At 43.0% G+C, this 17,590-nt stretch overlaps 1 protein-coding gene across 2 annotated transcripts in view; it reads left to right on the top strand.

Moving 5' to 3' along the window:
- Window positions 1-748: 748 nt before the first annotated feature.
- Window positions 749-17,590, top strand: part of aspscr1 (ASPSCR1 tether for SLC2A4, UBX domain containing) — a 41,354-nt gene continuing 24,512 nt past the window's right edge. Inside the window, exons 1-9 of one of the 2 annotated variants that reach the window (XM_015970001.3) lie at window positions 749-890; window positions 1,083-1,138; window positions 1,848-1,962; window positions 6,172-6,272; window positions 9,354-9,411; window positions 9,498-9,571; window positions 9,637-10,159; window positions 17,174-17,233; window positions 17,372-17,511. In XM_015970001.3, the coding sequence (XP_015825487.3) occupies window positions 801-890; window positions 1,083-1,138; window positions 1,848-1,962; window positions 6,172-6,272; window positions 9,354-9,411; window positions 9,498-9,571; window positions 9,637-10,159; window positions 17,174-17,233; window positions 17,372-17,511 (1,217 nt within the window). In that variant the 5' untranslated portion in view covers window positions 749-800. The remainder of the gene's footprint in view (window positions 891-1,082; window positions 1,139-1,847; window positions 1,963-6,171; window positions 6,273-9,353; window positions 9,412-9,497; window positions 9,572-9,636; window positions 10,160-17,173; window positions 17,234-17,371; window positions 17,512-17,590) is intronic. The other variant, XM_015970010.3, reaches the window with a different exon arrangement.

The raw sequence follows: 17,590 nt of genomic DNA, 5'->3' as shown, positions 1-17,590 counted from the left end.
TCCCCATCCTTCACACTTTTAACATCTCATGTCGGGGACGTAACATAGACTGATTTGTGAACAATGTTTGAGAGAAATGGTAATATTGTGTATCTGGAATGAATTTTAGATCTTTAAGTCCATCTCATGAAAAATCGGAGCAGAAACAAAGGTGTTGCATTTATATTTTTGTTGAGTGTATAAAGTTTATCAGAAAAAAGTTGTTTTGGGGATGACTTGCTCTTTAATATGTACATGTGGCAGTTTTAAACTGAATATTTAGCTAATTAAGGCTGTAGGACAGAAGCCTTAGAAATCCCTAAAATAAAATAAGTTTCATCTACATTAAGGAAGAACTCAGGCTGCTTACTGATCCATAGTGATCTGACTCATAAGACTTCATCAAAGGCACTGAAAGCATAGAGATTTTACTGTGGCCGGGTTCAAATTAGTAGATTTCTACATTCATTTCAACTTTAAACATCCATTTAAATTTTAACAGATTTTCCCTAAAACGTTCAAATGCAATGTTGTAGTTTGGTTTCCAATAAATGTGATGAAAAGTGACTTTAAAATGTTTGAACTCCGTTTGATATGAGAATTCAAATAAAAGCAGATTATGATAATGACCCACCGCTTTCAGAGTCGGAGGACTCCAAAGCGCTTTACCCTACACTCAGATTAGGCCGCCGAGGAACGTCGGCCCGTTACTTGTAACTAATATTTCAGGAAAATACTTTTCCTGTGAAACGTCTCAAACCCAGGCTGCCAGTTGGTTAATAAAGTTTGTTCAAACAAACAATGTGACGTCACTACAAACAATGGCAGCCAGCGGTTCAGCTGTAACGGTTCTGACTCCAAATGGAAGAAGACAAGCGGTCAAAGTGTCTCCCAACACCCCGTTGTTGCAGGTGACTTTAGTTTCACACACGTTTCTGTTTCTGTGAGTGCAGCGGTTCCCTTTTCCCTCCAAACAAAGGCGCAAACAGTTTTACAGCTAGCATGTGTGGCTAGCCCTGGTTAGCCAGTGACGGATCAGTTTTGGGTTTGGAGCGGAGCCTTGTTGTTGTTGTTTGTGACGCCGCCTCTGTTGATGTCTTCAGGTTCTGGAGGATGTCTGCCAAAAGCACGGGTTTGACCCCGGTGATTACGGGTTAAAGTGAGTTGTTAACGTTTGCTTTTCATGCTATAATAGAGCTAACGTGATATCGGCACAAAACGGAAAAACCAACGAAAAAGCTTTTGACTGAAGCTGGAAATGAAGCTGAAGAAGCAGAGATCTGTTTGCATCTAAAGGTGTTTTATATTCAGAGCTCTGCTTCAAACTAGAAGTTAATAAATGCAGCAAATGCAAGCTTTTTGTACCTTAAATGTTTCCATACCCACCTGATGACTCGGATGCTTCAGGCTTTTAGGTCCTTGTGACTAAACGCGGCTTAATTCTTACTTATGAACGTTTCTATGTGGGTGCCTCTTAAAAACACAACGTCTGGCTGGACTATATCTTAGTCCAGCCACTTTGTGTTAAATAGTTTGTGCTTAGCAGCTACATTGCTCATGTATTTCTGTCTTCTTCCGGGTTTTACTTAAAGGGTGGTCACTTAAGATTAAGAGAAAGCAGTTCCAGGTGTCAAGGGTGAAGATGAGACGTCTTGGAGCTCCACAAAGGAATCGATGAACAATAACCTTCACTAGAACCAACTTGTATTCAGTTCTGCTGCATATTTTCCTTAATCAAACATTTTTTTCTGAAACAAGCTGCTCTTAACTGTTTCAGAGAAAAATGTATTCCGTTTTATTTTTGAGTTGACTGTTAATCTCTGTTGTGTCGATGTTGTCAGCTGTCTCTTCTCTGTTGTTACTGACAGGTTTCAGAGGACAGTTCTTGACCTCACGCTGCCATGGAGGTTCGCCAAACTTCCCAACAACGCCAAACTGGAAATGGTGATGAGTACGAAAAAGCAGGTCGGAGCGGACAACCAGGTTAGTTGATAAAAGTAGGGATGCCCTGATCACCAGAGACAGAAATAAGGTCTAAATTGTGGTTGTTGACAAGATGGAAGAGATTTATTCAGTAATAATGGTTAAAACTGTATGTTGGGGATGGTGTTATCCCTAATCCTAACTGCAGGCGTCAGCGGCCGGACCGGCAGCAGAGCGTCTCTGCTTCAAATAGAATCCATTAAAATCCGTGAGCGAGTCCAAACCGGCCACGGCGTAGAACATTTCAGGCGTGTCCCAGTAGCAGCTTGCCGTGCCGCTAAAGATGGGATTGGGTTCTGTTTCTGTCATGAGCCACTTTTGGGACACGTCGGTTTTCGCAGTCAACATCGGATCTGTCATTCAAACAGCACATTCAGCCAATCACAAGCAAGATCAGCTCCAAAAACTTATGTCGCTCAATTACCTGCTTAGATTTTGTGTAAAACAGCATATTGTCACTCAGCTTCTGTTTCCACTGATTATGCTGATGTAATCCCTCTTCACTATTATTATTATTTAGAACAGCTTTGGTTGTTTTGTATTGCGTTGTCCATTTCGATCATCTGTCCTGGCTCTTATCAAGCCTCCCACAGGCCGAACTGTCACTGCAAGAATGATCCATCTGCTTTGCTAAATCCTCCTCCAAACATGAAAATCAACCAGATTATATGTGTTGTTTCTTGCCACACAGTATGATAAATGATAAATGACCTGCACTTGTATAGCGCCTCTCAGAGTAAGGACTCCAAAGTGCTTTACACTACAGTGTACCATTCATCCATTCACACACTGATGGTGATGAGCTACGATGTAGCTACAGCTGCCCTGGGGCGCACTGACAGAGGTGAGGCTGCCGAGCACTGGCGCCACCGGTCCCTCCGACCACCATCAGCAGGCAAGGTGGGTTAAGTGTCTTGCCCAAGGACACAACAGCAGAATTCTCTGTCCAGAGCTGGGATCAAACCTGCAACCTTCCGATTACTGGACAACCCGCTCTACCTGTTGAGCTGTACTGATGCAATGCAAGAAACAAACACTGACGTCTTCTGTAGATTGGTTCTGTGTGTTGATTCACAATCATCTTATTTTTTTTATTTAACACGGAGCAGTAATTAGTTGTTTTTTACCTTCGGCTGTCATGTTTCAGCCCGAACTCCCGCCTCCGTTAGAGCTGCCAGCCGCTCGTTACGTTCACTAGAATAAATACAATAAAGTTTATCTCACCAAATAGAATATTTACTAAGAAATCTTAATGTCACCATAGAAATACTACTGTGTGTGTGTGCCTGTGTGTGTGCACGTGTGTGTGTGTGTGTGCGCACGTGCCTGTGTGTATGTGCGTGTGTGTGTGTGTGTGTGTCTGCTCTGTCTTCTCCATCCCCAGTGAGTCGTGGTGGATGGCTGCTTATACTGAGCCAGGATCCTCTGAAGGTTTCTTCCTGTTAAAAGGGAGTTTTCCTCTCCACTGTCGCTGCATGCTTGTTTAGTATGAGGATTGCTGTAAAGACTCTGACACTAGTCAGTGACTCGATGTGACCCGCTGGTTTCCTTATATAGGAAACTTGCTACTGATTGACTTAATGACCTGACCTGTACTAGTTACTGTGTGAAGGACCTTGAGACGACTCTGGTCCTGATTTATAAAAATAAACTGAATCGAAAAAATTGAATTGAACTCCTCATTATTATCATTTATCGACTTATGAATCTCTTCCAGCTCATTCTCTATTTTGTTGCTCTCATTGGCGGCATCACTCTACCTCCCTTGTGTATTTGATGACTTATTCAATAAGCCAGACTAGGAGTAGTTACACAGGGCGTCGCCATCTTGGATTAAACTTCCATGAATTTTGTGAATCTCTGTCCAACATCAAACGTGATCTCCTTTTTCTTCAACAGGCAGATTGGTGCTGCGTCTGCAGCGATGCGGGCGTTGTACCGGCCTGTCGTGGTGAAGAGAGAGAGAGCTGAGCCAGAAGGCAAAGCTCTCATAGCTTTAATAACTCTGAGCTGAAGGGGTCAGGGTTCTGAAAGCTCAGACTGATGGAGAATGGCACCAAGGTTCATGGTGGACAAGACTCGATACATGTGTATGCTTTAAATCTGCCGATCGTCTATCTTTACAATTTCTCAAGACAGCTTGAAAGGAGTTAAGTTGTAAGTATTTCACAGGAGGGAAAATATCCAGATATGTATCATTTGTCCGAGTTCAGCTAAAATATATCAATATACATTTTGGTCCATAGCATCCAGCCCTAGTTGGTGCTATTGGGATGTCATTTAGCTTAAAAATGGTCTGTTTCAGTGAAGCTCCGCCCACGTCCGCTCCAACAACACGCACCTACAACCGCGTCTTAGCGAGTCTCCTGTGGTGTTGGCCTCGGCAGTCCAGTGGTTCACTTGTCTGCCTGTCATCTCTGTTTGTCGTGAGGTGGTGAAGGTTCTCAGTCATCCAGGTCCAAAAGGGTTCAGATGAAGGCAGCTGGACTTCCTTGGTTTCTTGAAGACGTTTCTCTTCTCATCTGAGTCGCTCCGTCAGTTCTGACTGGAATATGGGAGAGGGAAGAACCCCTGATAAGTCTTTAGCCTCTAGTGAGAGGGAGTTGTGTTGATCAGATGCAGATGGGAGGGGCGGGGCTTAGATTTCACCTTTCCAGCACCTATAATGCAGCTTTGAGCCTTGTTCCTAAGCAGCTTCAGTCTAGTCAACACGCCTCCCTCTCATGAGGGTCCAGTTGCCTTCATGTGAACGCTTTTAGCATGAGCTGATGGACTCACACTGACTACATAAACAACGTAAAACACACTAGTCCTTCTTTTTGAAACAGTTTACCAATAAAGGGTTGAAAACGTCAGACTGGCGAGTGAAGCTGAAACATAAGTAGAAAAGTTGCTGCTGAGACCGGGAGGAGCCGGTAAAACAGCATGCTAGTCACTCTAACAACGTGTCCTGAGCTGGTCGGTACGTGTCTTCCTGGACTGGACTCATGGTTTTTACGGCGAGTTTTGTCGCCGGTGCAGAAGTGATTAGTCAGAACCTCCACTCTGGTACCGGTGGAGGTTTAAAGCAGCCATCTGTGGCCTGAAGGTCACGTTCTCACCTGCAGAGTGAAGTCAGCCGCTCTGTGTCCACGACTAGGAGAAAGTGGGAGTTAGTGACCTACTTCCAGGGGAGCCGGGTTCCTGATCAGAGACGAGCATCAGGGGGAGGAGCAGGGCCTGGTGACGCACTCAGTTTTCATCCAGGCTTCTGCAGACTTTCAAAATAAAACTCAACATTTGCAGCTGAGACAGGAAAACGCATGAATGCAGCCAAAATGGGGTTGGGGTATTATTTATGAAGAATTAACAATATCACACAGTGAAAGCTCCGGAATGTGGATTTTGATGATTTCCCTTTAAACTGACTAGAAATACGCCTGACATGGAAGCCGTTACCACCATAGGTGCTAGCTGATCTGAGTGAGTTTTAATCACCGCTGAAGAAAACTCTCACTCTTAGTTGTATCTGAGCTGTATTTTCCTATGACATCATCACGCCGTAATCCAAGCAGTAAACTCGCGGCTGGGCTTCAGCTGCTGCTCTGTTCATTTGATGGATGGTTTACTGTTGATGCCTCACACACACCCACACACACATCATCAGACCTGTGTGTGCGTCGATGACCAACACACTCGTTTCATCTCCCCCGGTGTGCCGACGCGCAGCGCGCTCCGTTCTGGATCACACGTTGTTGAGTAAACATAAACAAGTGTTGGTGTGACTCAGAGCAGCAGACTCCAACGGGTGTTCCTCATTTCCAGACTGATGTAGGCCCACATGTGCAGCTTCATGGGTTTGATGAGCAGAGTTGATTTCTACAGAGAGCCGAGAGGCTCTAGGAGCCACCTGGGAGAGGAAGGTGAGTTTCCTGTTCAGCGATCAGGGAAGCCTTCGCCCTACGGAGTGAAATCCATCAGGTTTAGGCTTTCACGTGAAAAACGTTCTTCTTCTCTTTTTTTACGACTCTGATAGAAACGCTGGCATCTACTGAGCGTGCTTTCTGGTGTCGGAGCAAAACTCTGTGATGTTTGATCAGTTTTACTTTGAAGTTTCTTATTAATGAGCAGATGATGATCATTTCTGACTGCTATTTACTTCCTGGTGCTGTTGGTTTAATAGCAGTGTTTGTGGTTTCTAACACGGCTGTAAACTTGTGCTTTCTTCAGGTGCGGGTTGCGCTCCAGATGGAGGACGGCTCTCGGCTCCAGGGTTCCTTCTCCTCTGGACAGAGTCTGTGGGAGCTGGTCACACATTTCCCTCAGATCAGGTGTGTTTGTGGATGTAGTTCAGGTTGTAGCAGCAGGCAAGGTGGGTAAAGGGTCTTGCCCAATGACACAACAGCATCATTCTTTGGTCAGAGCTAGGATCGAACCTGCAACCTTCTGATTATTGAACCTGCTCTACAGGACAGCAGGAGCTCAGGAGGTAGAGCAGGCGGTCCACTGATCTCAGGCTCAGGGGGAGAGAGGTCCAGAGTCTGGAGACCACAGCAGCAGATGATCTGTCACCTTTGACCTTTAGCCTGGTGCTGTACAACCAGTAGGCTTTGGTCACTGGACCTCAGGGACCTGCTGGGGGTGTAGGGACTAAGAAGATCACCAATGTAAGATGATGCTTGTCCATGTAAGGCCCTGTAGACCAGAACCAGGATCTTGAAATGAACCCTGAAGTTGACTGGCAGCCAGTGAAGCTGGAGGAGAAGCGGGGTGATGTGGGTGTGTTTGGAGGACTTGGTCAGAAGCCGAGCACAGGCGTTCTGAACCACCTGTAGACGGTTCAGGGAGGTTCTGCTCAGACACGTGAAAAGAGAGTTACAGTAGTCTAAGCGTGAGGAGATGAAGGTGTGGAGAACAGTCTCAAGTTCAGAGCGGGACAGAATGGGACTCAGCTTAGCAATGTTCCTGAGATGGAAGAAGGAAGAGCCAACAAGAGAACTGACATGAGAATCCCGGGTGAGAGCTGGGTCAAAGGTCACGCCAAGATTCCTGACAGAAGGTTTGGTGTGAGAAGCAAGCTGACCAAGAGAGTCTCTGACTTTGGGAACCAGCTTGTCTGGGGCACAGATGAGGATCTCAGTCTTATCTTCATTCAGCTGAAGAAAGCTCCCAGCCATCCAGGTTTTGATAGAGTCTAAGCAGGTGTGTAACAGCTGCAGCTTAGACATCTCATGGGGCTTAAAGGAGATGTACAGTTGTAGCAATTCAGCTGGAGAAAGTTCCCAGCATCAGTATCTCAGGAGGGAGAGCAGATGGTCAGTGATCAGAGGGTTAAGGGATCAATCCCAGCTCTCACCAGGGTACTCTGCTGTTGTGTCCTTGGGCAAGACACTTCACTTGAACTTCCTGTGGTGGTCATGGGGATCGATAGCACAAAAATGGCCGCCCCAGGGTGTCTGTGGCTATGTAGTAGCTTACCATCCCCAGCAGTGTGTGAATAATGGATGGTGCCTAGAAAAAGCACTTTATAAATGAAATCCTTTATTATTGTCATTAAAATCTAGATTAGTGATTTCATCTTTAAATATGATTCTGATCCTTTCTTTCCTTTGAAAATCCAGTTTCACAGCAGGAGGAAATATTTCCTTCTTCACCTCGAAGTGAAAGAATATCAAAAGTTTTTATCAGAATTAGAGGCAAGTACCGTACCGTGTTTATTTCTAGAGCTGACCGAGTGGACGGATCTGAGTTCAGAGCGTCTGATTTAGAGGATTCCTGGGTGGTTTTAAACACACCAGGTGTGTTTCACTGGCATTACCTGAACTTAACTAAATGTCTGGTTATTCTGTGAAAACAACTTGTGGTGGTCCCAGTGCTGTAGCTTCTGATGGTGTCTCTGGGCTTGCCAGCTTCACTGGTTCTGCAGTTTATGAATCTGCTCTGTTGTCAGAGAATAAACAGCAGAAAGCTGTGAAGCTCGCAGTAAACGGGATGGTTTTGGCCCAGGAAACAGGATTCTTTACTTTCGGCTAAGCAGACGCGCTTGCTGATGAGGTCAGGAGCATCATCATGACACACACACACACACACACACACACACACACACACACACACACACACACACACACACACACACACACACACACACACACACACACACACACACACACACACACACACACACACACACACACACACACACACACACACACACACACACACACACACACACACACACACACACACACACACACACACACACACACACACACACACACACACACACACACACACACACACACACACACACACACACACACACACACACACACACACACACACACACACACACACACACACACACACACACACACACACACACACACACACACACACACACACACACACACACACACACACACACACACACACACACACACACACACACACACACACACACACACACACACACACACACACACACACACACACACACACACACACACACACACACACACACACGTGTGTGTACATATATACATATACACACACACACACACACGTGTGTGTACATATATACATATACACACACACAAATATATACATATATATATACACACACACAAATATATACATATATATATACACACACACAAATATATACATATATATATACACACACACAAATATATACATATATATATACACACACACACAGGTATACACACATATATAGTATATATGTGTGTGTATGTGTATAAATTATATACATATACACACACACACACAAATATATACATATACACACAAACACACACACACACACAAATATATACATACCAGTATACACACACACGTACACACATATATAGTATATATGTGTGTGTATGTGTATATATTATATACATATACACACACACACACACAAATATATACATACACACACATACACACAAACACACATATATACACACACATATATACATATACGCACACACACACACACACACACAGCTGTTGCTCAGTAGTTCCAGCTGTGCTGCTCCAGGTGCTCTAACCAGCCTTCATCCCATCCCTATGAAATGACATCACTGCATATCCTGATCCCTTTCCATGGAAGTTATACTTCCATGCGAGGAGAGCTGGTGCCAAACCGGTGTTTGGGGGCGGTCAGATGGGTAAGCTTTGATTTTCAGAAATGAGAGGAACAATTGTAAAATATTTATGGTTCAATTAGTTTCTGCACAACATGGAGCCCACATGGTTTACACATGCAGACAGTGTGCTGCATGAAGGGAGGCTGCGGTGTGGGACCACGCACCAGAGTCCTGTTAGGAAGAGAGTTTTTATGGGTTAAAGTGAGTTTAGCTTACATTTTCTGTTTTCTTCTGCTTCTCCCCACCTCTCCTCAGCCAGCCGGAGCTGTCTGAAGCAGGAGCCACTCCTGTGTGTGTTTACATGAGAGATGAGGTATGCAGCCTCGCTTTTACTCTCCCTTTCTGTTGAGATGAAAGTCAGTTTTACTACAGCACAGCTGTGTGTGTGTGTGTGTGTAGGTGAGCGGGGCAGAAGCCTTAAAGAAGACCACGCTGAAGTCCCTGGGTCTGACAGGAGGAAGCGCCATTTTCAGGTTTGTGTTCATGTGACGTTTCTCTGATGTTGGTTTGTGAGTCAGTGTCACTTTGTATGTTTTAGGTTTCTTCTGAAAAAAGATAAAACAGCAGGTGAGGAGGATGACACCGCTGCTGTGCCACTCACCCTTGTTGCCAAGGAAACCACAGCCAGCTCATCACCTCCATCCGATGCTGCTCCATTATTCTCAGAGCCTAAACTAGAACCGATGCCTGCTGAGAACTCGGTTCCTGATCAGCCAATGGAAACTTCGCCTGTGCCAACTCCTGCCATGGCTACAAGCAAGACCCCTGTTCATCAGGAAGCAGTTCAACCCAAAGCCCCTCCCACGGGAAGTGAAATACCGTTTGAGGATGGAGAGGAAGCAGGGCCTTCAGGGCTGGACTCTCACCCATCATCTTCCTCCCCTGCTTCTCCTTCAGCTCCCTTCATTCCTTTCTCTGGAGGTGGTCAGCGACTGGGGGACCCAGAGGAAGGAGCCATTGCTCGCTCACTATCTTCATCATCGTCTTCACCTCTGTCTGCTCTTACAGTAGAATCACCGAAAGCCAAAAAAGCTAAATCCAGCCACAGTTCCAGCACTAAGGTGAGCTTCAGCCCCACAAAACCTACAGAATATGAATCCACCTCTCCTCGTCCAGCAGTTTTAACTCTTATTTATAATGAAATGTAGTTACATTTATAAAAGCTGGGTAGGGTTAATCGATATCACCATATATTATCTACTTCTGTTTATTTACATTCCCACATACCAGAGGAAGAGGACAAGTAGCTGTAAAAAATATTGAACATTTAATGTTCAAAAATTATTTAAAAAAAAACCTTTCAAGTAGTTTTTATGTTATGATTCAAACAAAGCAACTCAAAAATCCTCATAAAACGCATAAAGATGAAGATATTTGAATAAAATACAAGCTAAATGTGATGAAACACCATGTAATAAACTATGTATTAATAGTTTGAACTGGAATATATTACATTTCTTCCTGATGTATTTAATCACTTTTATCATAGAAGTTAAGTGTTGCTTCACTAGTCAACAAGTAAGTACTTTTAATTTATTTGTTTTTTGGTGACTTGTACCATTTTGTTTGTTTTAATGTAGGTTTTGTGTTAGATTTAGTAAACAAGTAAAAATTACTTGTATAAAGGGGTAGGGATATATAAGTTTCCACTTCAGCCTACTCCTTTTCAAACACAGAAGAAGGGATGACATGTATTTTTTCTGTTTGTGGTATTTAAAAAAAATTATGTATGTTTTCTTTGTTTGAAATAAACTAAACTAATAATTTATAAAGCACTCATCACAGACAGAAAAGCTGCAGATAAATTTATAATTAGCTGCATTTTTTGTCAGAGCTATTGAATAAGGTTGGAGGTATATTCTTTCTCTCTACCCCTGGTTGAGCGACACTCTGACCAGCAGGTCTGGGGTTATTAGGGGTCAGACCCGCGGTGCGGGAGGCAGATGGGGAGAACGCAGCTCAAAACCCACATTTTTAATTAGAGAAACAGCTGCAGATGGGAATTTGTTCAAACTTATTCCTAAAGTTTGGAAACCTGTGTGTTTATTGTGTGTTAAAAAGCCAAACAGCATTTAAGGTAATTAGTGTTAACGAGCCATTAAAGCAGAGTCGACTTTACTGTCGCCAGAATCTTTACTGGGATGTTTCTCTGCTCAACACCAGGCCCTGAAACACAAACTAGGTCCCTATAACTAGCGTTACCTCGTCTTCAGTAATCCTGAATCCTGCTGCATTATGGAGCTAGGATTGGAACAATATTCAGCGTAACTTGTACCAAGTTTTGTAACTTCGAACATGTTTCATCACATGTAACTTTAGTTTTCTAACTTGTAATTCTCAATTTGTACTTGTATTTCTTGTTTTGTAACAGGAAAATGTTCGTTTTGTACATGTATTTTTTATCTTGTAAAATCAAACTTTTATTTTGTACATTTACTACTCATTTTGTAACATCAAACATTCATTCAGAAACATGAAACTTTCGTTTTGTAACTAGCAGACTTCCAAATTGAAAAAATCAAGGTACAAGTTTGAAATCAAAACTCTCAAAAACACACATTTCATTCTACAGGTACAAACCTCAAATCTACAGTTACAGATCTTTTTGTCTCGATTCTAGCGTCAGTGGGAGGAACTTGGGTGGAACCAATGAGAGCACGAGTCTTAGCTGCCAATCACGTTTCTCGAATTCCTGTCCAATCATTGGGAGAGGAGGGCAGGGTTCTGTCAGAGCTGTAGAAAGAGAGAGTTACGACACTCTTTGAACTCGCCGACTCGCGGTCACGTGGTTCATAGAGCTCTGTTCCAAACATCCCACAGCGCCGTAAGTCAGTTTGAACGGCGTATGGTGGGACATATCACTAAAATTTAATATAATCACATTTCACCTGGCGATTTGTGGTTATTATTGAGTAATATTATATATTATATTATATATTATGTCCTAACTCCTTCACAAAGTAGCCTATTTATATTTTTCCAAGCATTTGTAGGAAGACAAACACCTGTGACTGTTCTACATTACAGGAACATGACAGTCCTAACTAGGGCTGCAACAACAAATCGATAAATTCGATGAAAATCGATTACTAAAAGCGTTGGCAACGATTTGCGTCATCGATTCGTTGTGTCGCACAACTCTTCCAAAGCCCCCCCGCCCGCCCGCTGTTGCGCACAGACCGGAGCAAGTCAGATCAGCGCGAGGGAGAGCCGGCAGGTGTTTGGAAGAGGAACATGGCAGAAGCCGCGAGACCCAAAAAAGTAAAAACTTCTAAAGTTTGGGAGCATTTTCAGTTAAATCAGGCGAAGACATTCGTTACCTGCAACGTTTGTAGGTCAGACTTAGCGTGGCACGGGAGTACTACAGTGATGATGCAGCATCTTAAACGCACGCATGTCAGAATCATCAGCGAGGAAGGAGAGAGCTCTGTGTCCGGGTAAGTTAAAAACTTTTCAAAAGTGATTCACCCAAGCCCCAGATTATTACACACGCTAGGCATGCCCTAAGCTCGTAAAAAAAGTCTATAAAATCGTAAGCGCAATGCTATTGGATGGGCGGTGGGGGCTCGCGCTGCTGCGAACTGGTTCCGCCGTCACATTCCCGCAGAAAGTGGTTGATCACACCGGGGCCAGACTACTAGCATGTGGTTTTACAACCACAATGTCCTCGGAAGCGAAAACGCTTTTAAAAGGGAGGGAGGAGTCCTAACTGTTGCTGCAGGCGTGTTGTGTGAGAGTGCAGTTATATACTGGTTAATATATTTTTGGGTTCAGTTGCTTTCATGTGGCCTAATGTGAGTCTATTTGGGATCATTGGAATGATCCGCAGCATTTCTTGATGTGACTTTATGGCAGTTGCCCAGGGCATCATCACAAGGAGGATGGCATTCATTTACTTTTGTTTTATTTGGTATTTTTTCAGTCATTTTTGGAAATAGTGATTAATTTTGATTAATTCACAGCCTATGTTTAATTACATTTAAAAATTAGTTGTTTGACATCCCCAATTATAATAAATGTCTACAGATGAGATCAAACAAAACAGATGAGAATTGCCCTTAAAGAGCAAGTCACCTAGCCTGGCAAGCCAGACTAAATAAATGTATTATTTAGTCTGGCCACGCTCCACTGACGGCTCTCGGTTGTGGGGCGGGTTCTACCGTTGTCTTTCAAATGATCTCCGCATTCCACTGGACAATGAATGTGACATACTCTTGTTTCACTCTGTTGCATCATCCCACCCACCAGGCAAATAGAGTGCCCTGATTGGCCCACAAAGCAGATAAAGCTCTGTGATTTGTTCACTAAGCAGATAGAGCACTATGATTGGCCCACCATTATGGACCAATCACAGCTCTTTATGTGTTTGAAACCCCTCTAGAGAGCTGTGATTGGCTAGCCAGAGTCCTGGTAGGAGCTGCTGTGGTTCCAATGGAGCATGCCTAGACCATTCTTTGCAAAGCAAGAATTTGGTCTAGTTCACTAGGCTACAAGTCACCCCCAAATAAACTTTTTTGCTGATAAACTAAATAAATGAGTGTCTAATCGTGCTGCAGACACGTGTCGTCAATAATTTGGCACTTCAGTGCATCTTAGTTAAAATTTAAATATTCTGCCTAAAACTGGCATTGTTGTGCCGTTGTCAGGTAAAAACTCTGCACTGTATTTTAATTTAAATCTGCCACCGCTATTGGCTAAGAAGTATGCTATGATGTAAACTGGTACATTATGATGTCACAATGCTGTTGTGAGCCTGAGTGTGTGTGTGTATTTGTTAGCGGCTCCGCCCTCTCGGTCTGCCAGGCAACAGCATTTGTTCCATTTTTCAAACATGAAGTGGGAGTGGAATTAGACTCTGGTAGGGGTTGACTTGCTCTTTAAGCTGTTAAACTTGGACCAAGCATTTTAGGTCACAGATAGGTGTAGCTTAGGGTCTCTGTCTATACACCTTATAAGACAATTTAGGTGATGGCATGTTGTTTTTCTGCTATTGAACTGTTTTCTAATAATGTTGTGTTTAATAAAGTGAAGGAAGGAGAGAAATAACGTTTCCCTAGCAGTTTTTAAAAATTTCCCCATGTAATCCGATTAATCGATTAATCGTATCGAGACCCCATCCGATTCATCGATTATCCAAATAATCGTTTGTTGCAGCCCTAGTCCTAACACACTGTAGAACACATTTAGACCACATACATTACAGGAATTCGAGAAACGTGATTGGTAGCTAAGACTCGTGCTCTCATTGGTTCCACCCAAGTTCCTCCCACTGACGCTAGAATTGAGACAAAAAGATCCGTAACTGTAGATTTGAGGTTTGTACCTGTAGAATGAAATGTGTGTTTTGAGAGCTTTGATTTCAAACTTGTACCTTGATTTTTTCAATTTGGAAGTCTGCTACTTACAAAACGAAAGTTTCATGTTTCTGAATGAATGTTTGATGTTACAAAATGTGTAGTAAATGTACAAAATGAAAATTTCCTGTTACAAAACAAGAAATACAAGTACAAATTGAGAATTATAAGTTAGAAAACTAAAGTTACAAGTTACGAATCCAAAGTTACATGTGATGAAACATGTTCGAATTTACAAAACTTGGTACAAGTTACGCTGAATATTGTCCTAATCCTAGCTCCATACTGCAGCAGCCTCTCCAGGCGGACGCAGCTTGACAAAATTCATGCAGTTCATGCATGTCGCGGTTGGCCTAAAAAGATAATTGATAGAATGACATCAGAACCTTATTTGAATATTCATTAAGCATAACACATCCCAACACAATGTTTGTTTTTACCAGGGCACAGCAAGTGCTGTCATCATTTGGTTAATTTTCCGCGTGCTCCTTGTAATGCGCTCTCATGGACCACTAGGGGTATGCGTACCCCTGGTTGGGAATCACAGGTCTAGATGACCAGCAAGTTCGACTCCTGAAACGTCTGTCAGATGGAGGCATGGTACACAGCCGGATGGCTGTGGTCCTAGATGAGGCTGGCCTCACCTGGCCTTGCTACTGGACGCACAGACGGCGTGTAACGTAATGGACGCATTTTACTCGCAAGCTCCTTTTCCAATGGGAGCATTACAGTGTAACATGTCGTTACTCTTACATTACACTTCGCAGACATTATGCTCCTCTTATGTAACGCGTCACACACATTACGATATTTGTACGTTATTCTTCTCAGACATTTCGTTCCTCTTATGTAACGCGTCAGACATTACGTTACTCTTACGTTACACTTCGCAGACATTATACTACTCTAATGTAACGCATCACAGACATTACGCTACTCTTATGTAACGCATCACACACATTACGATACTTGTACGTTATGCTTCTCAGACATAACGTTCCTCTTATGTAACGCGTCAGACATTACGCTATTCTTATGTAACGCGTCACAGACATTACGCCACTCTTATGTAACGCGTCACAGACATTACGTTACTTTTACGTTATGTTTCGCAGACATTATGCTACTCTTATGTAACGCGTCACACACATTACGATACTTGTACGTTATGCTTCGCAGACATTACGTTCCTCTTATGTAATGCATCACAGACATTACGTTCCTCTTATGTAACGCATCACAGACATTATGCTACTCTTATGTAACGCGTCACAGACATTACGTTACTCTTACTTTACACTTCACAGATATTATACTACTCTTATGTAACGCGTTGCAGACATTACGATACTCGTACGTTATGAAGAAGAAGAAAGTTTCATTTCTATAGCGCCTCTCAAGATAAAAATCACAAGGCGCTTCTGCCTTGCTTCGCAGACATTATGCTACTCTTATGTAATACGTCACAGACATTACGTTCGTCTTATGTAACGCGTCGCAGACATTACGATACTCGTACGTTATGCTTTGCAGACATTATGCTACTCTTATGTAATACATCAGACATTACGTTCGTCTTATGTAATGCGTCGCAAGACATTACGATACTCATACGTTATGTTTCGCAGACATTGCGTTCCTCTTACGCAACGCGTCACAGACATTGTGATACTTGTAGGTTATGCTTCGCAGACATTATGCTACTCTTATGTAACGCGTCGCAGACATTACACTACTCTTATGTAAAGCGTCACAGACATTACGATACTCTTACATTACACTTCAAAGACATTATACTACTTTTATGTAACCCGTCGCAGACATTATGATACTCGTACGTTATTTCTTCGCAGACATTACGTTCATCTTACGTAACGCGTCGCAGACATTACGATACTCGTACGTTATGCTTCGCAGACATTATGCTACTCTTATGTAATATGTCAGACATTACGTTCGTCTTATGTAACGCGTCGCAGACATTACGATACTCGTACGTTATGTTTCGCAGACATTATGTTCCTCTTACGTAACGCATCGCAGACATTGTGATACTTGTAGGTTATGTTTCGCAGACATTAGGCTACCCTTATGTAATGCGTCACAGACATTGTGATACTTACACGTTATGCTTCGCAGACATTACGTTCCTCTTACATTACACTTCGCAGACATTATACTACTCTTATGTAATGCGTTGCAGACATTATGATACTTTTGCATGACACTTTGCAGACATTACGCTACTCTTATGTAACGCGTCAGCGACATTACAATACTCGTATGTTATGCTTTGCAGACATTATGCTACTCTTATGTAATGCGTCGCAGACATTACAATGCTTTTACATTATGCTTTGCAGACATTATGCTACTCTTATGTAACGCGTCGCAGACATTACGTTACTCTTACGTTACACTTCGCAGACATTATACTACTCTTATGTAACGCGTCACAGACATTACAATTTTCTTACATTACACTTTGCAGACATTATGCTACTCTTATGTAACGCCGTCGCAGACATTACGTTACTCTTACATCACACTTCGCAGACATTACGCAACTCTTATGTAACGCGTCGCAGACATTGTGATACTTGTACGTTATGCTTCACAGACATTATGTTACTCGTACGTTATGGTTCACAGACATTATTCTACTCTTATGTAACGCGTCCTCCTTGGCCAAATTAATCAATGATGTGTCTTTTTTTTCAGTTTATAGGAGCTGCTATCATACAAGATAAGGAAATGGACCACATGGAGGAATATTTGGAGGTAAACTTGTTCAGATCTCCTCAGAAACTGCTGTGTTTGTTAGCTTCTCTTGATCAGAAACATGTCAATAATCACCGCTTTCCATAACTGTGGTGTTTGAGTGTAGCACATTAACGTAGACACACTTTCTGTCTACAGCCAATTGAGAGGGAGCCTCTGATCTATCACCTGGACTCCTCGTCCCGTCACACCGAGGTCAACCAAGATCTGCCTGACGAGTTCTTTGAAGTGACGGTGGATGACGTGCGAAAGCGCTTTGCCCAGCTGAAGAGCGAGAGGTGGCTGGATTGAAGTTTGTTTTAAAAGTCGTCGTGTGGTTCTTCTCAGTTTGAATCTGATTCTTTCTCAGCTTCGCGT

This window comes from Nothobranchius furzeri, chromosome 6 (genome assembly GCF_043380555.1).
Source record: "Nothobranchius furzeri strain GRZ-AD chromosome 6, NfurGRZ-RIMD1, whole genome shotgun sequence".
NCBI classification, from domain to species: domain Eukaryota; kingdom Metazoa; phylum Chordata; class Actinopteri; order Cyprinodontiformes; family Nothobranchiidae; genus Nothobranchius; species Nothobranchius furzeri.
This window is presented reverse-complemented; position numbering and strand designations above follow the sequence as displayed.